The 26645-nt window shown below is 44.2% G+C and overlaps 1 protein-coding gene across 2 annotated transcripts in view; it reads left to right on the forward strand.

Moving 5' to 3' along the window:
* Window positions 1-3533: 3533 nt before the first annotated feature.
* The window catches only part of Spin1 (spindlin 1), a 50889-nt gene continuing 27777 nt past the window's right edge, over window positions 3534-26645 (forward strand). The window contains exons 1-2 of one of the 2 annotated variants that reach the window (XM_036188353.1): window positions 3534-3636; window positions 24408-24619. In XM_036188353.1, the coding sequence (XP_036044246.1) occupies window positions 24568-24619 (52 nt within the window). In that variant the 5' untranslated portion in view covers window positions 3534-3636; window positions 24408-24567. Of the gene's footprint in view, window positions 3637-4007; window positions 4154-24407; window positions 24620-26645 lie in introns of those variants that run through there. The other variant, XM_036188354.1, reaches the window with a different exon arrangement.

The raw sequence follows: 26645 nt of genomic DNA on the forward strand, positions 1-26645 counted from the left end.
CACTGACCCCATGGTGCCCTTGTAATGAGTGTTAGAGAAACTCCGAATTGCTAAAGGTAAAATCTTTAGGGAAGCAGCTCAGTTGACAGAGAGGTTACCTAGTATTCATGAAGTTCCAGGATCCATCCCCAATAGTGAATAAACTTGGTGTGGTATAATATACCTGTAATCCCAACACTCTGAGAGTAGAAAGAAGCATTTGCAATAGAAGTTCAAGGTCCTCCTTGGTTACATAGTGGGACTCTGAGATTCTATGTCAGAAAAGGCAATCAAGCAAGCAGCCTATGAGCAAGACAGAGGTTCTAGAACCAAGCACCATTCTGAACCAAGTTGGTTCAGCATGTCTGGCCCTACCACAGATCCAGGTTATGCTTATGACTAGAGAAAAGGCAATGCCATACAGAGAATACCTTAGAGTCCACTTTTGTCTTACAGAGTTTGGTGTGCTCAGTTAGTAGTCTGCAATCAGTGGAAGCTCAGCTGGGGAATGGCTGAGATTTGCTTGTGAACAGGAGCATACTCAGGTTAGGTTACACCTTGTTCATACATCAAGCTAGAGTGCAAGCTAGGCTGCTTTAGGGCAAACTTGTTTATCCTTAGCATAAAGGTGGGTTTAGGCCATGCCTAGTTTAACAAGAGTGTATTGGTTGTGTCTCTAAGAATTCTGTCCCTAGTTCCTGTGCAGGCCCAACAGAACTGTCTCCGTTCCTGTGAGACCACTGTCATATCAAGATCCTCTAGTGAGAGGGGTACAGTTGCTGGTGCCAGTCATAGAGCTAGCAGGGATATTACTGTAGGTCATTATTTAGCCATGAGAATCCTTGTCAGCAGGCGAAACAGCCCAGAATGGCTGCCACCAGTCCAAGGAGTTCACTTATCCCCCAAAAGGCCCTTAGGAATGTAAAGCAGAATCCTTGACTTCACTGGTGAAAAGAAACTCAGGAAGAGCCAGTAGAAAGCAAAGCTAGAGTTTATTAGATTTTTCATTTTATTTTATATGGGTCAATGTGAGCGGCACAGTGATGTGTGGAGATCAGATGACAACCCTCAGAAGCTGTTCTTCTCTTTCCAACATGTGGGTTCTAGGATCCAACTCAGGTTTCCTCTACCTCCTGAGTGCTACCACCACCCAGCAAAAGTCCAATCTGAGTTGGATGCGGTGGTATATGCTTGTTATCCCAGCTCTTAAAAGCATGTGGCTGAGAAAGGAGTTTAAGATGGTCTTTGGCAACATAAAGTTCAGGCCAGCCTGAACTATATGAGACCTTGTTTCACAAACAAACAAACAAACAAACACCCCCCCCCCCCAACCAACCTTGTCCCTAGATTCAGTTTAGGCATTCACAGCTCTAGGATGCGGCTTATATATTTTTGACAGTTTGCTGAAGACCATCAGTAGAGCCAAATTTAAGCCAGGGATTGGGAAGACGGAAGAAAGTAAGGCTTGGAGGGTTTGGTTGGTCAGTACTGAGGAAAGGTTCTGCTAGTGGGTTCAGGTGGGTGGAAGCCAGGGATGATGCCACCCTACAGAGCACAGGGCAATCATCCTTAAAGTCCAATCATCTAGCCAGGCATTGGGGAGGCTGACACAGGAACCTCTCAAGTTAAAGGCCTGCCTGGGCTTATCTAACACATCTAGGTCAGCTAGACAGTGAGACCCTGTTTCAAGCAAAACAACCCCAAACTCTATTCCTCCCAACTACCAGGTCCCAAATATCAATACTGCTAGGCAGATGTGATGTCAATTCTTGGAGGTCAACTTGACCACATCTGGAACAAAACCCCCCAAAATGGCTGGACACATCCATGAGGGATTCTTGCTTAATTAAATCATTTGATCGGGACCTTTGAGGTGAGAAGATACAACTTTAATCTGGGTCTTTTGAGGTAGGAAGAGGGGTCTTTACTCTGGGGCACACCTGCTGGCAGCCTACTTAAAGGAGGGAGAAGGAAGCTTGCTGTCTTTGCCTGCTTTGCTTGCTCTCACTGACATTAGACCCTACTTCTTTCGGATTCCAGAGTATACTGAAGACCAGCTGAGGCATTCAGCCTTGTGGACTGAACAACTACTGGAATGTTGGACTAGCTGGACCACAGCCTGAGAGCTATTCTAATAAACTCCACGTACATATGTTCTGTTCCTCTAGAGAACCCTAATACAGCAGAAAAACACAGGCGTTTCACCAACGAAATGGAAGTGTTCCAGACTACCACTCCAGCCTCCTTCCCATCACACCCTTCCTTGTTCCTGTCGGCCTCCACTACCAAATATTAAATAAACACAACAAAAGCTAATCATCTCTCAATGCTCACGAAGCTGGCTGTGTCTGTACTGAAACTAGCCCTCTTGTCGGTCAGTTGACAATGTTGCTTCTGCCAAGAGTGTCATCTGAGACAAGCACTTTAATTCGAGCAGGCACATATCAATCTTATTTTGAAGAAGAAAAAAAAAACGGGTGTGCAAAGAGCACTGCGAACTAACAAGCGTGCTGCAGGTTTGGAGTGCGCAAAGGGCTTTCCAATAACGTCTCGTAATTCGACCCGACAACACTCTGGCGGGAGGCTTATTACAATGAGGCAGTGCTGTAGCACTCGAGGAACCAGGTCGGTGACCGCCTGGCTCCAGACACTGGGCTAGGAGAGGTTAGGACACAGGAGCGTGCCGGGCTGGATGAAATCCAGACGAACATCCAGGTTCGACACTTGACTCCCCACCCCCGCGCCCCCCAAACCAAACCATTCTGGATGTTTCCTCTCTCCCTCTTTCGCACACAGCCAAGCAGATCCTCAAAAGGAGTCTTAACTGGAACCGAAGTCGCACGGATTCACGTGCGATCGCTTGGCTTACAGCCTCGCGAGGAGCTCGGGGTGACTTCTAGGACAGTGGCTGCAGAGAGGCCAGGCCAGGTCTTTGCAGCAGGTGCTCTCAGCCGTTCGCAGGAGGCCCTGGGCTTTGCAGCAGAGCCGAGCTTCCCGGCCTCTGCGCAGTGCGGCGTGCAGCAAGGCGGTGTGTCTTCGAGGGAGCTTGGGGAGCTCATTCATATTTTTAAAGGGCTCGCGTCCTGCAGCCCTAAACTGCAGCTCTGCAGGGTCGAGAGCGCACCTGCGCTGCGCACGGTCACGTGACGCAGCCCCACGCATCTCCGCAGCTAGCCTGGCCCCGAGACAGCGGATGTAACGTCCCAGGACAAAGAAGCAGGATAGTTCCTGAAACCCGTCCTCCTGTGCAAGTGCAAATGCTGGCGCCCGGGCGCCCGCGGCTCGCCGTTCGCCTTCCTGACCCTGCTTCGTTCCTAAGGGAGACCCGGTCGGCGCGCGGCCCGCTGCTTCCCAGCGGTCACCTGGCGGCCACGGGTGCGCGCCCCACCCTCCAGGTGAGCAGCGCCAGGCCCCGCCCTCGCCGCAAGGCTCCGCCTCCTACCCGCGCCTGCGCAGTACGTCCGGCGGCGCCGGGCGCCGGGGCGGCGCGGCCGTCGCAGTTCGGCGGGCGCAGTGCGCGTGCGCCGTGGCGGCCGGGGGGCGGGCGGCGGCCGCGGCGAGGAGCGGGGGTGGGGAGGCGCCGTCTGGCTCGGGCTGGGCCGGCGGGGAGCACGAGCGAGCCACGGCGGCCCCGTGGGCGGCCTCGGCGGCCGACAGGTGAGACGCGCGTGGGGCCGGGCGCAGGACTGAGGGAAGAGCGGGTGGGCCTCACGGCGCGCGGACCCAGGTGAGCGCAGCCCTCGGGCCCCGGGCGCATTGTCCGCGGGCGGCGCCCCTCAGCGCCCCCTGCCGGCCGGGCTCGGTGGGGCCGGGGCGCGGCGGGCTGGGGCCGGGGCGTGCGGGAGTTCCTTTGTTCGTCGCCCCCGCCCGGTTCCCGTCGCCCCCGCCAACATGGCGCTCGCGGGGTCCCTGCCCCAGCCCCGCGGCCGCTTCCCGCGCGCTTTGTTCCGCGCCGGGCGGGGGGCGGGGGCGGCGGCATTGCGTAACCGGGCGGGGGAGGGGCGTGGTGGGACCCCCGCGGCGGGTCACCCTGGTGACGCCCTGCCTGGGGGGGCTCGGGGCGCGGGCCTGCGTGACCTTGGGTTTGCCTCCCGGAATGCGCCGGGATGGGAGTGCGGTGTGGGTACTGCGCAGCGCCGGGGGTCGCGGGCCCTGGTGGCTTCCTGCACGGATGGTGCGTTCTGGGCCTTTCCGGGAGGAGGGGGTGTCGGGTTGAGAAATGGCTTCAGTCATCCACGTCGTTGCATGCGCATCACAAAGTTTGTTTACGCAATTGTTTTTATATCGATTTGGTTTTTATAGTCTGTGAATTGGGTTTCGGGTTTTGTAAGGGTATTTCTGTTTGAAGTCTTACTCCTGGCTTAAAGGTTTATTTATCGTGTGCATCCAAAAGCCATACAAGGTACGTTTAAGAGTAAAGGATTTCAGTGTGACTAGTGAGGAAGATGGGATCCATACCGAAATGCGAATACCTCAGGAACTTTCCTTGGAATTTTCTGGAAGAAACTGCAGCCTGAAAGAATTGATGGAGAGTAATTGCCTTCTGCATAGCTTTTGTTAGGCAGTGAAAATGAAACCCGATCTTAAACGTTTTTACCTACACATCTTGAGCACACTTTTGAGGTGGTAAATTTTGGAAAGAGTCTTTATCCTTCCTTTTCACTCCTTCAGCATTAGTTAATGGAAAAATAGGGGAAAAATTGGTGTCTGATTTACAGGATGTTCATTATCAGATTTGATAATTGTGTATTAACGTTGCCTGATATGTACAAAAATGTGCAGTGTTTCTTCAATAAGTAAAATGGAGTTAGCCTAAAATCCTACTAAATGCCTATGAAATGGGTCAGGCAAAAGGTCTTTCATTCAGTCTAAATTAATTTGTATGAAGTCTCTTGTACTCCAGATTGGACTTGAAGTCAGTATCCTGTCTCAGCCTGGAGTACAAGCTCACTATTATATGAAGGACCATCTTTTTATACTTAGGATTTTTGAAATATGTGTTTATGAGTTCTTTGTCTGCATGTTTGTCTGTGTACTGCGTGCATGCCTGGTGCTCAAGGAGTCCAGGAGAGGGCTCTGATCCCCTGGGACTGGAGTTAGACAGTTGTGAGTGCCATGTGGGTGCTGGGAATTCAAACCTGGGTTCTTAGGAAGAGCAGCCAGTGAGTGCTCTTAACCGCTGAGCCCCGCTTAAGAGTTTTTAAAAAATAGATGTCACTGATTTCTGGAACTTGTCTAGTTAATTTCACTTTTAGTGTTCAAGGGAGATGGACGCTAAACTTTCTGGGATAGCCAAGAGAATAGTGGGAGGTTGCTGTCCTGCATTCCACATCTAGTTTTTATACTTGGTCACCCCTAGATTACTTACAGTACTATCACCGGGCCTAGCAACCACAGGCTCGTAACCCCAAGGGCTGAGAGCAGGGGTTGGAAATTCAAGGCCATCTTGGGTAATTTAATTAAGATCCTGTTTGAAAAAGTCAGAAGGAGGCTGCAGGTAGAGCTCAGTGGTAGAGCAATTCCTCTGCACATGCTGGACTCCAGGTTCAACCTCCGTTAAAACAAAGTGACTACCACGTTACTCTCCATAAATAGTGTGGATTGTTTAGATTGCTTAGGGAATGAAGGCGTTTCTTTCCTGTTGTTGACCTGCCCCCCTCCCTGCATGCGCCCAGTGGGTGGATAGAGAGGAGGCTGGCTGTTTAGATAGTGCCTTTAATTACCAGCTCCAAGCAAGAGTTCAATACTGAATGGCAGTACCACTTGGGGAATCCTTGTGCTTCATTCAGGTGCCTGCCTGCCGTTCCCTACCCTGCAGGATGAGGTGCCCTGTCCTTTCTCCTTGGGGTCACAATTCACTTGAGGTCAAAATTTTCATTTTGGGAACTCTGAAAAGTACTGCCATAGTGGGCTTGGGACTTCCTTTTATGGGACACAAAAGGGCTGAAAAACAAAAGAAGAAGAGGGTTGGTGGATTTCAAGTTACTTCCTTTGCAAAGTGGAAAACTGGTTAAGTCAATAGAGAAACAGCCAGTCCCACATCAGATCACTTCAGGACAGGGTTTACCAAAAGCATTAAAACTGAGGATACTTCATTGTCACATCGATTACAAAGGCCTGCTGGGGAAAATTTTTATTTATTTTTTTTCCTGAAGGTCAGTTAACAACTTAGTTTCAGTTTGGCTAACTTCAGTAAGAGTGACTCCATTTTGATTTGTAATCTGGTCTGTCGAAGCCTAATGCAAGATTGAGCCTCAAAACCATGGCTTTTTTTTTTTTTTTTTTTTTTTTTTTCTGGACTGTCTTTATGCTGTATCTTAGGTAGTAGTGCCTCCCATTACTTGGGAATGGTGGTGTTAGGATTGATGTGATTTGTGTATACCTCTTTGTTTTGGGGGTGGTCCATAATATCACCCTTGCAATTTGATAAGAGTCTCTAGGGAAGAACTTTTTTTTTTTTTTTTTATAGAGTTTGACCTTCAGGGTGACTAACAGTTACACCTGAACTAACTGTGTCGTTAATTATTTGCAGCATTTTTTCCTAGTATGTTAGAAATACATGAAGGGAGCTAGCTAGGCATGGCACGTACCTGTAATCCCAGCACCAAGGGATGGAAGAGGCAGGAGGATTAAAGTTTCAGGCAACATAGACCTACTGTTGTGGTGTGTGTAGAGATTGGGAATATGTCTGTATGTCCACTAGGAGAATCTCAATTTGCTGAGGAACATTTGAATACAAATATTTTCGGCTAAATGTGTATTCTTTCCCTCTTTCTAAATGAGAAGCTGCAAGATGCTGTTTTTTATCTAGCTGTTTTGTTCAGTTTGGAAGCCTGGTGTTGTGAAAAGCATTGTTCTGGAGTGTGGTGGCTAGAAGCCAGGACCTTTCCCTGCAGTACTGGTCAAAGACCTGGAGGAGAGACTTTAAAGCCTTCCGTTCCTGAGCTGCAGACTGGAAGGAAGCCTATACCAGTGTAGTTCCAGATACACAGCTGGACAAGCCAGTGTTGGTCTTCCCCCTTCCTTCCCAGCTTTGCCGAAGTTACTAGTGCCTTGTCTTTATGATGAAGTAAACAGCTTGCTTCAAAGTATCTTAATATTGAATCTAGTTTAAGTTAAGTCCTTATTGAGTGCCTGACTTAGAATAGTCCTAAGTCAAAGCTGGAGAGGTGGCTCAGCTGTGAGGAGCACTTGCTGCTCTTGCAGAGGACTCCTGTCTGGTACCTAGCACCCATGTGCTCAAAAAGGTTTGTAGTTCCAGTTCCGGGGACTCCACTGCCCTCTTCTGGCCTCCATGGGCACTGCTTGCATGGTGCACATGTATGTACATACAGGTAAAAAAAAAATCCATGAATATAAGATAGGAATCAATATAGCATTAAGTCCTTTTCATGAGTTCTGTAGGACTTAAGTACATGATAAGAGGTGTGTCTTTACAATCTAATAGTTTTTTTAAAATAATTAATTTTTATGTACGTTGGTGTTTTGCTTACATGTTTGTGTGAGAGTGTCAGATCCCCTGGATTGGAGTTACAAAGAGTTGTGAGCTGCCATGTGGGTGCTGGGAATTGAACCTGGGTACTTTGGAAGAGCAGCCGATGTTCTTAACCTCTGAGCCATCTCTCCAGCCCCTACTCTAATAGTTTATTGGGAAGGTGCATATGCTTCGTGTGATGGCCTTACATGCTCACGAGTATCTGAGGAGAGAAAGGTGTGCTAGACTAGGACCGAGAGTATTTAAGTAGGAAAGAAAAGAAGTCCACATGGTGGGTGGGACAGAAAGCAGAGTTGACATTGATAGGAGTTAATAGTCTTGTGTGGGAGAAATTTATCCATCTATTCAGGCTTTGAATTGCAGCTAAAAGTTAGGAGAGGTTTCCTTTTACTCTGAGGAGGCACAAGTACCTTATCAGGAATGGGCCAAAGGTCATTACGGTTCATTCCTTGTTTTTCTGTCAGTTTCGTGGCTGTACCTGCATCTACTGATACTTTAACTACTGTCTGCAGTCAGCTGACAGCACCTGGCCATTCACCTAGCTGTTCAGACCATGGCCTGGCCAGGATTTCTTGTCCTGTCGGCACTGGCTCAGCAGCCGCCGCCAAATGTAGATTTTAATTAAGTCTCTATCATTCCATTTGCCAGTAAAGACTTAGGAGTCAGATATTGGGGTGAAAACCTGCTAGATCAGAGGAGCTGAGAAGCAACCAACGGACCTTCCTTTTTGGTCAGAGACCCAACAAGAGAAGCACCTCTCCACTGGTCCCAAAACAAAAAGACAGTGAATCTCTAAGTCCCTCCCTTCTTCTTTCTGTCTGTCTATCTGTCCCTGTTCCTGGCTCCTCCCTCCTCTATGGCTAATTTCCTGTCAGCTAGTTGCTGGCTCCGCCCCCTGAGGTTAAATTTATTAACACAATCTCTGAGTTTCACAGTGCCATCAAATGTCCCGCAACAATTCCTGGCATATAGTAATTCCAGTGGACACTGTGATGTATCATCCATTACCTGTGGTTTCATGTGGCTGATTTGTATGAGAATAAATTTGGGGCCAGATTTTGAATACTGCATTTCACACGAATGTAGTTATTTATTTGTAGAGAATGTAGTTGGTATTATTTGAGACAGTGACTCACTGTGCAGCCCTGGTTAACCTGGGACTTGCTGTATAGATCAGGCGGGCCTTGAACTCACAAGAGATCTGCCTGCCTATGCCTTGTAAGTGTTGGAGTTAAAGGAACAAGCTGCCATACATTGCCAAGTATTCATTTATTAGGTCAAGAAGCCATCTTAACATAGGACCGGGACTAGACTTGTATTTTCGAGCAGTGTGGAAGGTTGACCTCTTAGAAAAGTGGTGAAGCCAGCTGAGGTCAGGATTCACGCATGTTCATGTCATGCTGAAAGGAACTCCATTCCATGTGGGCCTTAGCCACATTTTGGCAGAGTGGAAAACCAAAGGTTAGTTTTCTAAGTGCTGAAGATCAGGCTTTGTGTTGGACTAGTAAGTTTTTAAAAAATACTCTGAGTTCTTGTTTTTTAAAGTCAGGATCTCATGTAGCCAGGTTGGTCTCAAACTTCTGTTCCTCCTGCCATGTACTAGTGTTGGGATTCCAGGTTTGCACTGCCACACCTGGCATTCTGCCTGTAGTTAGATGCTGGCAAAATCCAGGCTTTATGTTTGTAATGTTGGTTTTGTCAGTCTCATTGTATACTGGAATTGCTACTACTAGCTTGAGTTGTGTCCTGACACAGGTGATGGGGAAAGAATATTCTTTTTCCTATTTGTGATGGTTCCCGTGAATTGTCACCATGACAGAATCTACAGTCACCTGGGAAACAGGCGTCTGAGCTGCCTGTGTTTTGTGCAAGATTATCTTAATTAAGTTAATTGATGTGGGGGAGACCCACCCACTGTAGCTGGCGTGGGTCCCTGACTCAGATCCTGGACTGTAGAAATGGAGAAAGGGAACAGAAAAGATACATTCATCTTTTTGTTCCTTGATTGTAGGTACCATGTAAGCAACCGGGCTTCAAGCTCCTGCTGCCTTCATTTGCATTTGTTCCCTTGAACTCTGACCCAGAACAAACCTTTCTCCCTCACGTTGCTTTTGTCAGGGTATTTTTCACAGGAACAGAAAAGAAACTGATACTTTGCAACAGTCTTAGGGGGTGGTTACTTGCTTACTTCTGGATTATTATAGACTCATGGATCTATCTTCTCCCTCCCTCCCTCCTTCCCTCCCTCCCTCCCTCCCTCCCTCCCTCCCTCCCTCCCTTTTATCCAGTGTTTTAATTATATAGTCACTCTTTTTCTTCAGTTTGCTCCAACTTGACCATATTGGGCTTTTACCTGACATGCCATGTTAATCTTAGACGGTTTTGGTTTTTGCTTCCTGACATGAGATGTCTGGGGTTCAAGTTGTATTCTGCCAAATGCTGTGTTGTTTTAGCTGTAGTGGTTGGGAGTGGAGTTTAGGGCTTGTCTGATCTGTTATGTCCTTAGTTCTACTTGCCGCTGTCCCCTTCCATTGGGCTGACTTGAGACGTATATATGTTTTGATGCTGCGTGGAATCCTTCAGTTCAAGGTTAGTATTGTAAGGTTTTGCATTGAATTTATCCCTTTTCCTCTAATGTTGAAATGTGTGGTCTTAGCAACATCAATAAAATTGCTTTATCTACAATACAGATAGATGTTTGAAAATAAAATTAGTAAGTAGGGCAACTGTAGGTTATGTTTGACTGACAGTTCTTTACGTCTTTAAAAACTTAGCTACATAGGATGTATTGTTGATATTCCGAACCATAAAGCCACTTAAAAATATTAGCTACCTGGTGACTTAGTATAAAAGCACTACTTCTTCGGTAGACTTGACAACCTGAGTTCCATCCCTAGCTCTCACAGTAGAAGGAGAAGTGTACACACACACACACATACACACAAATAAAAGCTGCCTTGAAAAGAAAATTTCAGTTGTGCTACCAGTTTGATAGCTTATTTGCATTAAATCCATAGTCTTTCTTAGCCTTTGGTTGGCTTTTTGAGACAGGGTCTTGTGACCCTCTTGGCTCAACTCCTCAAGTTCTGGGCTTACAGACTGGGCCACTGCATGCTGCGTGCTTTAATTTTCTTATTGTGTTTTTGTTTGCTTTTTTGGTTCGTGTCACATATTGTTCCAGCTGAGGATCGAACCCCGGGCCTTGTGCTTGCTAGGCAAGCGCTCTACCACTGAGCTAAATCCCCAATCCCTGAAGATTTTTGTTTTTAAAGATTTTATTTTCATTTCCATAGAACTGTATTTGTGTGACAGTGTAGTATATGTGTGTGTGGTTCCTGGTGGAGGCCAGAGAGGGCATCAGATCCCCTGAAGCTGAAGGTACAATCAGTTGTGAGCTATCCTATATAGGTGCTGGAAACTGAACTTGGGCCCTCTGCAAGAGCAGTACTGGCTCTTAGGTACTCAGCCATCTCTCTAGCCCCAGAAGATTCAGTCTTACTGTAGGTCCTGACAGTTTTGACCTAACTGTCCTCCTCACCCCTCTTAAACCTAGAACTTCTACATTTTTGCTAAAGGAAGTATCCTGTGACTTTTTTGGCACATTTAAACAGAAAATATCACTGTATTTGTACTCTAAGTAAAATAAGATTTGAACATGAGCTCTTGAGTACTGCAGTAGTAGATGGGTGAGCCCCTGTGCTTACTAAGTGATTCATGTGTGGGGTAGTTAGTGTGCAGCATAGCATGGGTAGGTGGGAAAGAGTAATAATGACTGTTCTGGGCATCTCAGGGCGGGATTTCATCATGCTACTCATAGCAGTGTAGAGTTTTGTACTGTATGTCCTCAGTTGCACTGATGGTTGAATCCATGGGAAGCGTGTGTCTTTACTGCTGCTACCTTTACTTCGGGGAAGTTCAGGGATCTTGGTATTTGGGAATGCTTTTCTCTTTAAATTCTTCAGCATCTTCCTTTGAGTGTTCTGTCCAAGCCTCACATTGTTGTGTATGAATTGGAGTGGAGATGTTAATTTGCCCATTACAGCCACCAAGTTTTCAGCGGTTCTTGGCCTCTCTGGATTAAATACTCCAGGTTCTTCAAAGTTAGTGTTTGCTTGATAAAATTTATCTTAAAAAGGTTGTGCACTATGAAAGCAGAGATTGTTTTCGCTTTCCCATAAATACTTTTCTAGTAGTTCACTGTGTAGGTTTTGAGTGTAGTAGCTAGCTAGGGTTAAATGAAAGAAAGTCAAGGCTGAGTTTAAAGGTCATAGTCTGCTATACAGGTATTCACCATATGGTGATGGTTGAGTAAACAGTTGCAGCTTTTATGATTTTTTTTCAATATTGGAGATTGACTATAGTGATATTTTATTTGTATTGAAATGTGATTTTATTTGTATGTTAATAAAGTTGCCTTGGGGTCAGAGCAAGCCTTAGCAGAAGCTGGGCAGTGGTGGTGCACGCCTTTAATCCCAGCACTTGGGAGGCAGAGCTAGGCGGATCTCTGTGTTCAAGGATACAGCCAGCATGGCCACACATGCCTGTAATCTCAATACCAACCATGGAAGGCCTGGAGGTCTGTACAGACAGGCAGTGATCCGGAGGTCATGTGGCTGGGTTTACAACCAATGAGAAAGCAGAACAGAAAGTATAAAAAAGAAAAAACACACAGAAGTAGCTCTCTTTCGGAGACGAAAGACAGAGCAGCAGTGAAGGGTAAGGTTTTCAGCTCTCAGCTATTGCTCTGACCTCTTGGCTTTTAACTCTTCAACTGGCTCTGTGTTTCTTATTTAACAAGACGGATACATCTACAATTGACTGTGAACCTCCAATACACCTAGCACTCTGCCCCTGAGCCTGTCTCTGGTCTAGGGTATTTCAGAATCACATGGTAAGGAGCCATTCAGAAGTAGCAAGCACCACTATGCTAGGTGGGTGAGGGGGTGTTCCCAGGGTTTGTTATAGCAAGTTGAGGTGACAGTGTGGGAGACAGCAGAGAAGCCTCTGGGAGACAGTAGTCTCTTTGTCTTATGTTTGAGTTGGAAGCCCACAAGGCAGGTATTTAGGACAGGAAGATAGGTGAATGGGAAGAGCAAGAGCAAGTTGGAAGCTGCTGGCAAACACTGTTCATGCCATTTCCGGTTGTCTCTGACCTTGCTTGTGTATGGCCTGCAAAAGCAGAACTCTTTGCAACCCAGGAAGAAGTTGTGGTGGCTGATGGGATAGTGCAAATGGAATGTTGATGGTATTACACAGCTTTTCCTGAGATGTAAAGATGGATTCGTCCCAGCTAAGGGCACCAACAGACCAAAGAAAGGATTTTCTGAACTAGAGTTTATTTGGGTTTCTTTACAAGAGTGTGGGTCACTTCTGTGGCTCCACCACCAAGAGTTTCCACCCTGGTCATCTGTTTACCTCTTTCCTGGTTGTTGGGAGTGAAGGGTGTCTCCTGAGTCCTCTGACCAGCTCGCCAGGAGAGAATGTTACTGGCTAGGAGAAATGAAAATTAGTTAAAACCAGCATCTAACGTGCAAGAGTAAAACTCGGGTGGCCAGTGAAGGCCCAGGTCTCTGTAGTAGGAAAGGCATTGTCAAGGTGTTTCAAGTCAGATTTTGGTGGACTAGTGCAGAGAGGGAGCCTCTGTCTGAGGGGAATGGGAGTTTGAGCTCAGTTTCAGGGCAGAGTAGGTAAGCAGAGATTAAGTAAAGCTCCTTCTCTTCTGTGCTTAAACGTGGCTGGCTGGCTGAATACCTTTCAGTCCTAACAGGTCACTGTTACTTAGGGGAGAAAGAATCTTGATCTCGCTCTGTCTTACTGAGCTGGAGTGTTCCTTGTGTGTGGCAAGAAGGTACCAGACAGACTGGAAGCCAGGGGGTCAGACTGTTCTCCTGTGTACCAGTGTGGCCATGCCTGCCCTCAGAGGCACTTTTTTTTTTTTTTTTTTTTTTTTTTTTGCCTTAGTGGGAACTTTAATTTTCTCTTTCTCTGTAAATACTGGCTTTGGAGTTATCTGTCCTTTCTTTTGAAAAATTCTTGACTGTGGCAGTGATGAAATTAGTTAAATCTGAAATATTTTAATCAGCTGCTTTATGCAGAAATCAATCTACAAAGTCCAAATGAACTGAGATCTTCAGATACTGATGTCTTTAGTGTAGAGCTGTCTATTCTTTCCCCACTGGTGAACCTCAGTGAGTATCAGTTTCATCTTACAATATTTTGAAAAATGGTCTGGTGTAAGCCAGGCTGGCCTTGAACCTATACCTTTTTGACAGGGATAACCTTAACTCCCTTCCTTCAGCCTCTGCCTTCAAGGTGATGCTCCCCTTTGAATATCAGTCTCTAAATCTAGTTCTTAGGTTGAGTTTTTAAGTTCTTTATTCCCTTTTGATAATGGTTGGTACTTTAAGCATTTATTTTATTCATTATTAGAGAGAATGCAGGGTTCTGGGAGTTTGGGCACCTGTGTAGAGGTCAGACTTTTGGGAGTTAACTCTCTAACCCTGGTTCCAGGGATTCAACTCATTCAGGCTTGCTTTTACCTTCTGAGCCATCTTAATGGCCTTTATAGAACAATGATCTGCATGCAAATGCTGTTGATGTTTAACTAAAGGCATTCTGAGCAGAAATCTTATTCAGGATTTCCAGTATTCTCTTTCCTAATATTCTCAAATTTAAAAAGTTAAACATTGTTTAAACACCTAAATCCACTTGGAAGACTGTTATATCAGTAAAGGCCTATTAAGTTTTCTTTATTTTTAAATTACTCTGACTGAAAGCTACAGGTCATTTCATTTGTTTACTCCGGTATTATTGTCTGATGCTATGGTATATTTTTCCTTGAAATTGATTCAGCGAAAGATTAAAATGTAACTTTAAGCCAGGCTTGGGGACGCTGGTCTGTAATCCCAGCCACTGGGAGGGATAGTGAAGCAGGAACAACTGTATCCCAGCCACCCTGGCAACTCAGATACTGCTTCAAAAGAAGTCCTAAAAAGAACCCAGTGATACAGCTCAGTGGTTCAGTTTGTAGTAACTCCCCCCCCCCAAAAAAAAAAAATTCTAACACTGGCTCTTTTCTTCTTTACAGTCTTTATTTAAAATATTAATTCATGAAGTAGTGCTACATAAATTACAGAGCCTTTAAATCTTTGGTGGGATCTTAATTCGGTGCAGAATCTTTTTAGAGGATGGCTTCACAGAGTTCGACACACACGTATGTTGTTTGCCAGTAGCCTCACTCCTGGGCATTTGCACAGATCACAGATAAGTATGGGTAAGGTTCTTCATCACGGCCATGTTTATGATAGGGAAGAGTCTTGACAGTTGTTCAGTGGTAGAGTTAAAGTAAAAGAAAAGGTCATTATATCCCTGCCTCTGTTAAAAATGAGAGATTGAAGCCAGGTGGGTCTCTGTGAGTTTGAGGCCAGCCTGGTCTACAGGCTCCAAAGCTACATAGAGGGAACCCCCCCCCCCTCCAAAAAATAAAAACAAAAACAAAAAAACAAAAGAGAGGGGGTGGGTGGGAGATTGGGACTGGAGTGTAGCTCAGAAGATAGTGGGAAGCTCTGGGTTTGATTCCCCTGTACTGAATACATAGGGCCTGGTGGTGCACATCTATAATTCAAGTACTAGGGAGAAGTGAGGATTTAGAGTTCAAGGTCACCCTGTCTAAAAACATAAGTGAGGTTGATGCAGAACTGTAATGTGAATCTTAAATGGTTTTACAAAAAAAAAAAAAAACAAAAAAAAAAACCAGAGCCAGATATTGGGGTGAAAACTGAGAGATCAGAAGAATAGGACAAGCTACAGCCAACCTCATCTTGCCAGCTCCTCAGAGGATCCTGTTTCCACAAATTCCCCTCTCCCCCCAGTTGAACTGCTTAAAAGTCCCTAGTTCCTAGTCCTCACGCCTTATATACCTTTCTGCTTCCTGCCATCACTTCCTGGGATTAAAGGCTTTTGCCACCACGCCTGGTTCTGTTCCCAGTGTGGCCTTGAACTCATACAGAGATCCAGACTGATCTCTGCCTCCCAAGTGATAGGATTAAAGACATGTGTGCCATCATTTTCTGGCCTCTATGTCTAATCTAGTGGCTGTTCTGTTCTCTGACCCCCCCAGATAAGTTTATTACAGTACACAGTATGTCAGCCACACAGAACTCAATGTATTCTATGAGAAGCTTAACATTTATAGAGAAAAAGTAAGTTGCAGAACTGTTCTTTGTGCTAGATTCATGTGGTCTTCTGGGTTTTTGAGAAAGTCTTGCCATGTAGCCCAGGCTAGCCTGAAACTTACCCTCCTCCTGCCTCACCCTCACTAGTGCTGGAGTTGCAGGCGTGAGACACCATACTCTGCTTGAAAAATGTTTTTGATGTGTATAGAATTCTTTGTTGATGGTTATTCTGCAGTGTCAGAAGACACTGAAATTATCTCCAGTTTCTGCTGTTCTGTGAGTGTACTCTCAGTTGATATTTGATCTATGGACAGAAGTGTTTAATTTTAAGATTTTTATTTTAATTATGAATATGTATTTGTTTCTGTATGGGTCCGTGTTGTGTGTGCAGTTGCCCTAGTGTCCTCTTCATCCATGAAGTGTGGACTAAAAGGGATGGAATCTTTCCTTCCTTCTTCATCTTACCTGATTTTTCCCCCCACGATGTGAGAAGAGTCACTAATAGATACTTCACTAGTTTTGAAGATCATCTGTTCCAGAAGTCTGACTCCTTCTCATACAGGGTCATAGAACTGAACATGGGGTTGGAGAAGTTTAGTAGCATCAAGTGTGTTATGATCAGAACTATTCAGAGTGGAACAGTGAGTGAATCTGAGGCATTTGACAGTACTCACCTGTTTTGTGTGTCGCAGCTTCACTGTGGCCTTGGTTCTGAACACTGCACTTTCGCTCTTGGGCTTGATTAGAGATTCTGTAGGTTAAGAATCACACACTGTTTTTCACTGTACATGAAAAAATTTTCTGCTCTTACAGAAAACAGATGCTATTTTCTTCCTGTCATTTTTTAGCTTGCAAGTATCAAATCAGTGTAGCTTTGTATTATATTGTGTTAGCGTTTGATTTTTAAAATTGCTGTTTGAATTGTTTTATTTTATAAAAAATCATTAAGCATATTTTGGTTTAGGGTTAGGACAGAACTTCAAAAATTTCTGAAATGGCCCTATTCTTTGTACTGAGCTTTCCTGGGATGCTGCATTCTCAGCAGCGATGGAGAACATGATGATTGATATTCTTCATCCTGCAATCTCAAACATTTCAGCTAAGAATTAATTCTTTGAGTAAAAAGGAAGGACATTCTTCTCTCTAGTATGAAAATTTCTAATTTTTAACAAAATTATAGAGTATATCAAAGAATTGTTCTAAAGTAAATTCCTTTATGATTTATCAATAAATGTGATTTGTGTACTTATATACCTTTATACACAGTTGTGTGAAAACTTTGTCCCGCAAGAGTTGAGGAAGTCCTGAGATAACCTCAGCCTCTGTGCTCCTTGTGTCATTGTGTTTGATGATTCACAAAGGAGCCACAGAGAAAGCACAGTCATTCATGCTTTGTGTCTGAAGAGGATACAGCCAAAGGAGGTCTTTAGGGTGAGGTTGTGAGGGCATCCTCCTGTGGAGTCAGGTCAGATGACTCCTGGCACAGACCTGTAAGTCAGCAAAGCTCACGTGAGCCTGTGTGTCCACAGATTATTGATGGCTCATGTGTCTTCTTGGTTGGTTGAATACTTGGTATTTTCTTTCCCTAGATGCTTGGCTGCTGTATAGGGATCAAAGCTCTAGCCTGGTCTTTCTGGTGTGGTCAGCCTCCCTTCCCAATCATCTTGTTAGCTTTCATTAGCTGAGAGCTCACCTTGACTCTAGGACAGTCAGGTTTCAGGATGTAGAGGGTACTTGACTACCTGTGTGCTTTGGCATGCAAAACTGGTGTGATCGCTACTTCTGCTTCTACAAGGTAGCTGGGGAGCAGGCCCAGCTTTAGATTGTGGTCAGTGTCTGGGCACTTGCTGCTTCTGGCACAGAGCTAGTCTGTCTGGAGAAGCAGATTGGTAGCTGTCACAGTTGTGGGTTTTAGGTGTTTTGAGGTCTACAGCAGAGAGGGTTAGACCTTTTGAGAGTCAGGTGCACCATGTCATGTCTTCTTATGGAAGGGGTGTTGCATTTCAGAAAGGGGGTAAAAATGAGTGTAGCAGTTTCTCCTATCTGGGTTCCTGGTCCTTGTGATTTTTGTTCATGCTTAAGAGCTTCATTACCCAGGGTTTTGCACATGCAAATAATCTCCCATTGAGGTACTTTATCCCTTGACTATACATGTTAACTTTGAAGTTGATGTACAAGGACCTTTATTTAGCCTTAGGGAGCATCTGTCAGAACATTTTTACCTGGATTTTTTAGTAAGTGTTAATTCCCAAGAAGGTTCTGAATTGCATTCTCAGAATTACAGAATCTAAAGCCATTGACCCATTGACTCCTTTTGCTCTTGACTTTTCTGTTCTCCAAAGTGATGGACTCTCATCCAAGTCTCCTGGACTTAGATGACCTCTTAACTCCATCTCCAGAGCACTTGTCTTTATGGTGGGAGATTTCAAGTATTATGTGGGAAAACTGAAATGAGCAGGTAAATATCTGTATATGCTCCCTCCAGGTTCTGTTGAGGCACATGTCATAGTGTTGGTTGTGGGGATGGAAATCAGATTGTCAGCTTTGTGCAGCACATGCCTTTACCCACTGAGCCACTTTGCCAGCTCCAGTTTTTAAACACTGTATTGGGAATAATGGAATGGAAATGTAGCTAACTTAGTAGAGTGCACACACACAGCATGCATGAGGCTTCCTTTCTTCTCATTATAAAGCCAGGTATGGTGTACATCTGTGATGTCAGCACTGGAGGGGGAGGCAGGAGGATCAAAAGTTCAAAGGCATCCTGGGCTACATGAGACCCTGTCTCAAAAAAAAAAAAAATCTGAGTAAGTTACATACTTTAAAACATAGCCCCTGTGTTGCTGAAGCCAGTTCTAAAATTGGCTGGGTGTTCAACCTTCCACCACTGAATTTCTTCATCAGGCTTGTTGGCCCCTTTACTGAATTTTCTTGTATTTCAAGTTTATTAGCATATGCTAATTATACACAATGGGGCTTCATTATGACATTTTATATCTGTATATGAGGTATCTTATTCATCCCCATCACCCTCTTGTCTCCCACTCTGTTTATCCCCTTTTCACAGCTAGTTCCCTTTCTACTTTTCATGTCTTCTTTTTTTTTTAAACAACTCACTGAGTTTGTTGAGGGTTAAGTTACTTAAAGGAGGTGAAAGGTTATTTACAGGAGCATGGGCATCTTACCAATGGCTATATCATTGAAGAATATCAACATTAACTGCCTGTAGATACTCAGATTCCTTAGGCCTCACATCTCAAGCCTCATGAGCCTCTGCCCCTCTATGACATAACTAGTTGGCTCAGTCTTGTTCAGATCTTAGGCAGACAGCTGCTAAAATTCAAGAGTGAACCACCCATATCATGCCTAGAAGTGTTCTGTAACACTCCTCCCTTCCACTTTTAGGTTCTTTCAGTTGCAGAGGGAGTGATAAAGATGTCCTATTTAGGGGCAAGTGTTCAGTACTCTTAGTCTCAGCGCTTTGACCAGTTATGGGTCTCCATGGTAACTAGACCACTGCAAAAGCAACTTCTGACCAAAGCTAACACCACCTATTAGAAGGTCATCAGATTATCATCAGGCTTTTGCAATTTTGCGAAATAATAGCATGTGTTTCCCTACTAGAACCTGTGTTGATTTTGTTTTTAAGGTAGGGTCTCTGTATCTGACTGGCTTGGAACTCAGAACTGTCTGTCAAAGTGAAGTTTTCTGCACAGAAAGAGTTGAGTTATTATGAGTGATCCAAGCTGTATACTCTTCATCAAGATTTCATTTGTTGCTTCCTTCATCAAAGATTTTGAAAGTTGCCTTAGATTGCAGACATCCTGACATTTTATAAATTTTTTTTTTGTTTGTTTTTTTTTTTTTTGTTTTTCGAGACAGGGTTTCTCTGTGTAGCTTTGCGCCTTTCCTGGATCTCTCTCTGTAGATCAGGCTGGCCTCGAACTCACAGAGATCCACCTTCCTCTGCCTCCCTAGTGCTGGGATTAAAGGCGTGCACCACCACTACTGTCCAGCTGACATCATGACATTTTAATGAGTGCCAGACCTAAGAAAATAACTTCCTTCTTGTCCGGGTAGATCTTATATTCAGATTTTTTAAATCAGATGCCCTTTATCATGTAAACGTTTTTGATAATGTATGTTCCTCCCACCATGCTAGGAAGGAAAATGTGTGTGTGTTTTTTCCTCTGTCACTCAGCATAGAATGCAGCTGTCAATGAGTGTGTGCTTTTTCTTCGCACCTACAAATTCTCTGGACAGTGACTGGTGTTTGATTTTACAGTTTTACTCAGTTCTGACACTGTCTCCATGGAGATGCTCACACACAGTGCCAAGTTGTGTTATCTATCTAGGTTATCATCATTGTTTCTAACCATAGGCTGTACCTTACTAAGTTTAATATTTTGCTAGAATAGCTTGGGCCTCAGGAAAGGTGAATTTGCTAGGTTTCTGGTTTATTACAAAGACCCCTGGGATACCTACCTCAGATATATGTATTCACCTACATGGAAACTCTTTGAAATGATTATTGAGTTTTAGCAAACCCTCATTATCTAGGCAAGATGAGGTACATTGTTGTACATTGGTGAGTGACTCAGTCTTCAGCCCTTTTCCCTCTCTGGAGGTTTGGGCTAGAAGTTAAAGGTTTAATCCTCTCATCCTGGTAGTTGCCATCCTGGGAACCAGCCCCCATCCCGAGGCTGCCCCAAGGCCTTACAGCCTTTAGTTATCTCATTAGTGGTTAATTGCTCAAACTTGTTGACATGTGATGTTTTTGGCTGTTAGTACTCCTGTATGCTTCTCCACTAGAGGACTTGGTGTTAAGACTAAAGCAATTATCAGATTTCTTATAAATGGATAGTGTTGGTGGTAGCAGCTGGCAGAAGTCTTTTCATGTTCCTTCTTCACACATGGCTATTCCTGCTTGTTAACTTGAACCCAGATTGGCCTAATACTTGAGATCTTCCTGCCTCACTCAGCCTCTTGAGTGCTCAGATTATAGGTGGCACAAGCCATCGTGCCTGCTGTCTGAAAAATTGAAATACCTTTCTTTTTTTTAATTTCTTTTTTCATTTTACATATCAGCCACAGTTCCCCCTCCCTTCCCTTCTTCCCCCGCCCCCACCGCCCCATTCAATCCTTAGAGAGGGTAAGACCTTCCTGAAAATACTCATTTCTTAACCTCCAAGGTAGAATACATGTCATTTGGCTTTTGTTATGCCCATCCCACCCACATGATCACTGTGCAGTCCAGGCATGCCTTGGGGGCACATTGTCCTGCCTCAGCGCCTGCAGTGCTGGGGTCACAGGCATGCTTCACCATGCCTGTTTCTGTGCATGCTTCTTTCTCCATAGTAGAGCATTTATTTCAGCAGTACTGCTGTAGTCTGTGTGACCTTGACAAGGTTATTGTACTTTGATGGCCTTTTCAGTTTGCAGTAGTGCAGTGTGGTATCTGCAGCATGTTGTGTGGAAGGCTTAAAGAGTCCACAGAAAGCACATACAGTAGTGTTTGCCATGTGTGACCAGTCAGTACAGTGTGTTTTTTATAAATCTCTTCAACATCTTACAGGGGACTTTGGGATTGTTATTGAAGGATAATCATTTGTGTCCCAGAAATGAAGGCCCAGTCTACATTATAAAGCCTCTCTCTGGCTCCCACCCCCTGTGTGTGTTTGTGTGTAGGAAGAGATACTGCAGGTAACCTCTTAAGAAGGTCTCCTTTGTCTGTGTCAGGATTGTCAGTTCCCCATTCCTCACCTTTTATCTTTAATATACGTAATGGGTATTTTGCTTGTCTTTGCACCACGTGCTGGAGGACACTAGAAGAGGGAGTCAGATCCCCTGGAACTGGAGTTACAGATGACTTTGAGTTGTATGTGATATGGGTACTGTGGATTTAACCCAGAAAGAGCAAGCAGTGCCCTTAACCACTGAGCCATCTCTCCAGCCTCCTTCTTTTTCAGTGGCTTATTAGTTCTGCTTGGGGACTGTTTCCTACAGCACTGGGGTAGGAGAGGAGACCAATATAGTGTATGCTGTCCTAGAAAGGACTAGATTTGTTTAATTTTTCCTTCAGGTTTTATTTACTAAACTAACCACATAATACAATAACTTAAAGATGATCTGTGTTTTTAGAATAGAACACTTGAATGAATTAAATTAGTTCTAGTCAAAAGAGCAATTCATTTTTAGAATGCTCTTCCTTACCTGACTTCAGAGCACTCTATGGTATCTATTTGGACAAGAATAGGGCTCAGAAGCTACACTCAGTGTCTTGGGAAACCAACTGATTTCTTGATGGTTTTAAACGAGTTGGAATGAAATTAGACTGTATTCACTGATTGTAACTCTTATAGTTTTGGTTGTGAGCCTAGCCTTTAACGGCTGAGCTATTCCTCCAGCCCTGATTGTAACTCAAGAATGTAGAAATGTTTATTGTGTTATTACTAACAGTAAATAAAACTCTTGACTCAAGGGAATATGAGTTAATTCTTACGGCTGGCCTAGGAATAGAGATGAAGGCCTAGGAATAGAGATGAAGGCTATTTTGAATGCCGTGCTCCAAATCAATGTGGAAATGGTTTCATGGAATTTTTATAGTTTGGGAACAAAATGAAATCATAAAGACATTTAGTGGAAACATCAGATAGGTAGATTACAGCAAAACAGAGGAGCTTGTTAAAGGGTTCAGGTGCTGTATGAAGACATTTTATACATTCCAAGAAAGGTTTTATCTGATAGTTAGAAGGATGTTAGGTCAGACACTTAGGTAGACAGTGAATGGTTAGTAGAGACTAAAGATAGGCTAAGATTGGATCTATAGCATTCCAGCTCATTCCACAATCATGAAGTTCTAATTAGCAATAGGTGTGGCTTTTTTCTAGAAACTTTAATGCACATTATTTTGCTTGAAAAGTCCTCATGTAGATGTGGGGAAATGACTCAGTGGTGAAAAGTACTTGGCATGTAAACCAGACATAGCATGAGTATCTGTAATCCCAGCAGTCCTACAGAGAGATGGGGACAGGAGAATCCCTGGAAACTCATGGGTCAGGCACAAGTGAAGAACAACAGAGACCAGCTCTAGCTCTTATAACTTAACCCATTTCTATTAATCTGTATGTCGCCGTGTGTTCTGTGGCTTTACCTGTGTGCCATTACATGCTGCTCTGGATGGTGGGATGGTGGCTTTGCTTCTGCCCTTCTTCCTGCCTCTGTCCTGAATTTCCCGCCATAGCTTTATTTATCAACCAATCAGAGCAACACATATTTACAACATACAGAAAGACACCCCACAGCAGAAGAGGGGTGGAGTTACGGATAGCTTTTTTTGGGGGGGGTAATTTAAGATTTAGTTTTAGCCAGGTGGGGCAGCCCTTGGGAGGCTGTGGGTCTCTGAGTTTGAATCCAGCCAGGGCTGGCTATACAGTAAGACACTATTTCAAACAAACAAACAAAAAGATTTGCTTTTATTTTATGTGTAGTGAGTGTTTTGCCTTCCTGTATGTGCATCATGGGTATACATGGGGCCCAAGGTTAGAAGAGGGTGTCATCCCTTGGAATTGTGGGTTCTGTGTGGGTGTTGGGATCTAAATTTAGGCTCTTACATACAAGAAGCAAGATCTCTTCAGAGCCTAGCCATCTCTCTACTCCACAGGGGTTAGCTTTCAAAGTTGGGAACCACTATATCATGTTTATTGTATGCCACTGATATTGATACTATAGTGGTAAAATTCATGCAGAGAAAGATTGGAATTGGTTGACCCATTGACAGTGCATTCTGTCTTATAAGGGGTCCTGGGCAGCTGTCACTTGGGGTGGTGGGAAGTTCTTTGTAGTGCACACAGCAAGCCTGTCTGCTGAGCTGTGACTAGCAGTACTGGATGCTGCTCAGGTTACAAGAGAATTAAGTTTGACATAAAAGCTTACGTGTTTTACCTTCATGTTTAGTGCTTTATCTCTAAGCACAGCAGAAAGGACCAGGGAAAGGCCATTGGGCTGTGATGAACCCTCCTTGTAATCTTAGGTAGGGACTGAATGGTAAAACCGTGGAGGGGTGGTGGTACACAGATCTCTGGAATTGTTTATTTAGTAGTTACAAGTAACCAGCTAAAATAAAATAAAAGGACTGACTACAAGAGCAGTTATCTAAGCCAGTAACACTATTACCCTACAGCAGTTGGAAAAATGTCTGATTGAGATGTATATGGATATGTTTTATTACCTGGACTATAGAGTTCCTGGAACCAAATTTGTTGTAAATGGTTCTGCTTTTGTGAAACGATTTAGCATCTGCATGGCACGTTTCTTTGGGAGTTCTCTTGGGTTAGTGGATTTTTTTTTTTGTTTTGTTTTGAGAGGTTGAGAACAGAAAGAGAGAAACAAAATTATGTCATCTTTTTTCCCAAGCATTGGTATGCCAACTGCATCTCCCCTTACTGAGTGACCTGCACCATTGCCTCCCCCCAGGAAAAAGGCTGTGCTGTCTTCAATCCCAATATTTGTGGCCCTGGTGATTAGTAGCAAGGTGCTTTAGTCTGTAACAGGAAAGGGCTCTCTAGTCTCTGCATAGCCTCTTCTCTCCACTGGGTCTGCACCCATCCCAGGCTTCCCCTTCACACTGTCAGATGTTGTCTTTGCTGGGAACCATGGCATTGCTGTAGGGATCAGTGCCTTTTAGCTGAGAATTGTGCTTATATTTTGTGTCATATTTAGAGGCTCCCTGACATTTTGTTTTGATGTTCATTTTATAGAGTGCTTGGGATTCTACATGTTTTTGCTGAACTTGTGAAAGAGACACCTGGATGGTGGATTAACAGGAACACTGACCTGTGGGAAAGAAGCTTCATATCTTAAAAATACTGGATTTTCACCCTAGTCCAGCAGCTCTGCTGCTCACATAAATACAGATGAATGAAGACCCCATTCGGGAAGACACCTGGCCAGCGGTCCAGAGCTGATGCAGGTAAGCATTGCAGCTTTGCATGTATTTCAGTGTGACGTACATTTTAGAACATAGGACAGCGATTTCACATAGTACCTGGCAGTGTGATCTTCTCCATTCCTAGTGCTGCATGTGAAAGAAGAGCTTTGATTTCTTGAAAAGGGAACCACCATGCTAAATACTGTTTTCTGTATAACCTATATACAATACCTATATAATTTATAGGTAAATGGTAAACAAGTGAATTCCAAGTATCTGTTTAAGAATATAATAAATCAAGGCTTTATTTTTACTTTAAGAAGCTGAAATGTTAGAATGTTAGATTTAGAGAGATTTAGGAGATTGAGTAGCTTTGGGGCAGAAGGAGGATCTTACTCAGTTTTGAGAATGTTTATTTGAAACAGCTTTACTGGTGTGGATCTGAACTGAAGGAGGCCTTGTGGACCTGTAATTCCAGCATTCTAAAGTGGAGTCGCGAAGATCAGGCATTTGAAACAATCTTCCATTACATAGCAAGTTCCAGGCCAGCCTGGGCTACATGAAGTCCTATTTTAGGAACAAAACTAAACCAAAAACTAAGCCTGCACCCCTTCCCTGAAACGGGAACCCATTCTGATTTTTTTTTTTTGGCACATGGTTAAAAGTTAACAGAAATAGAAGTGTCGATTTTTTGGGGGGTGGGGTGGGCGGTGGTGAGACATGGTTTTTCTGTGTAGCCCTGGCTGTCTTAGATCAGGCTGGCCCCAAACTCGGAGATCTGCCTCTCTGCCTTCCCAAGTGCTGGGATTAAAGATGTGTGCCACCACCGCCCAGCTTAAAAATGTTGATTTTTAAAACCCTCTTCCTCCAAACAAAGAAATAACCTTACACAATGTTTTATAAAATTAGTGAATCAGCCAGCCAGCCAGTCTTTTCTTTCCTTCCTTTTTTTTTTTTTTTTTTTTTGGGCCACAGGATCTTGAGCATGTTGATCTTCCTGTCTGTGACTCCCAGTGTTAGGATCACCACAAGGCGTTTGCCAACAAGCTACACTGATAAATAAATAAATAAATAACTCTTTGGAGTACGTAGCCTTCTAGGCATTTGAACATTGAAAAAAGTGTGTGACAAAGTTTAAGTGAGGTTATTATTGTTTCAGAACTTGTTGCCTACGCTGGCCCTATGTCTTTGGTTGTCTTGCCCACAGACACCATGGACAGTGTGCAGTGTTTTCGGTTTAAAGAAGCCCAGCTTCCATGGGTAGCCTTGAACTTGCCATGTAGACTGTGCTGGCCATGGTCTTAGATGTGGTCCTCCGGCCCTTGCTTCCCACTTTTGGGACTGGAGGTGTGCATCCGTGCCTGGCTTCTTTCTTTGTTTGAAATGATTTCCTCTCCTCTCCTACCTGTCAGGTTTTGTTGCTCACTCTTTCCATTAACTCATTCTCTGGTTCTATGATTGGCTTAACCTCTTGGGCATGAATGTCATGTCAGCCACCCTGCCTTAGGGGCATAGGACAGCTTGTCTAGATTATTACCTTTCAGAGGTAAACTAAAGTGTAGGCCTCTTTTAAGAGCATACCTCAACCCCACTGTCTGACTGGGCTCTAGTAACTCCAGCAGCACTAGTTGAGGTTCCTTCTGCACGGCTTCCTGGATGGGGTCTGACAGCCTAGGTACCATCCTCTCTTGTTTATCTCCTGCTTTCTAATTTATGAGCAATTGCTGTCTTGTGACTGATTCTCTGCTCAATCTAAGAAGCGCTATGGGAATTTTTAGTGTTTTACTTGTGATAAGGACAGAGGAGCAACTTAAACTCTTGATGAGCTGGGCCAGAAACTGGAGATGGTCTGCTTACAATTTAATTTTCTGGAGCTTTGGGACTCCTTGCATGGCCTCTGTCTCATCAGTCTCTTGACTGCACTGTGTTCCCGGTCACCACTGATTTCTCAGATCCTGTCAGGCAACCATGTTACTTGTCTCCAGAGCCTCAGTCTCACTGTATGGCTTGAACTCTTATCTTTTTTTTATCTAGGATTAGACAGTTATTTTGGCATAATGCTTGCTTA

Source organism: Onychomys torridus, chromosome 5, assembly GCF_903995425.1.
Source record: "Onychomys torridus chromosome 5, mOncTor1.1, whole genome shotgun sequence".
Classification (NCBI taxonomy): Eukaryota; Metazoa; Chordata; class Mammalia; order Rodentia; family Cricetidae; genus Onychomys; species Onychomys torridus.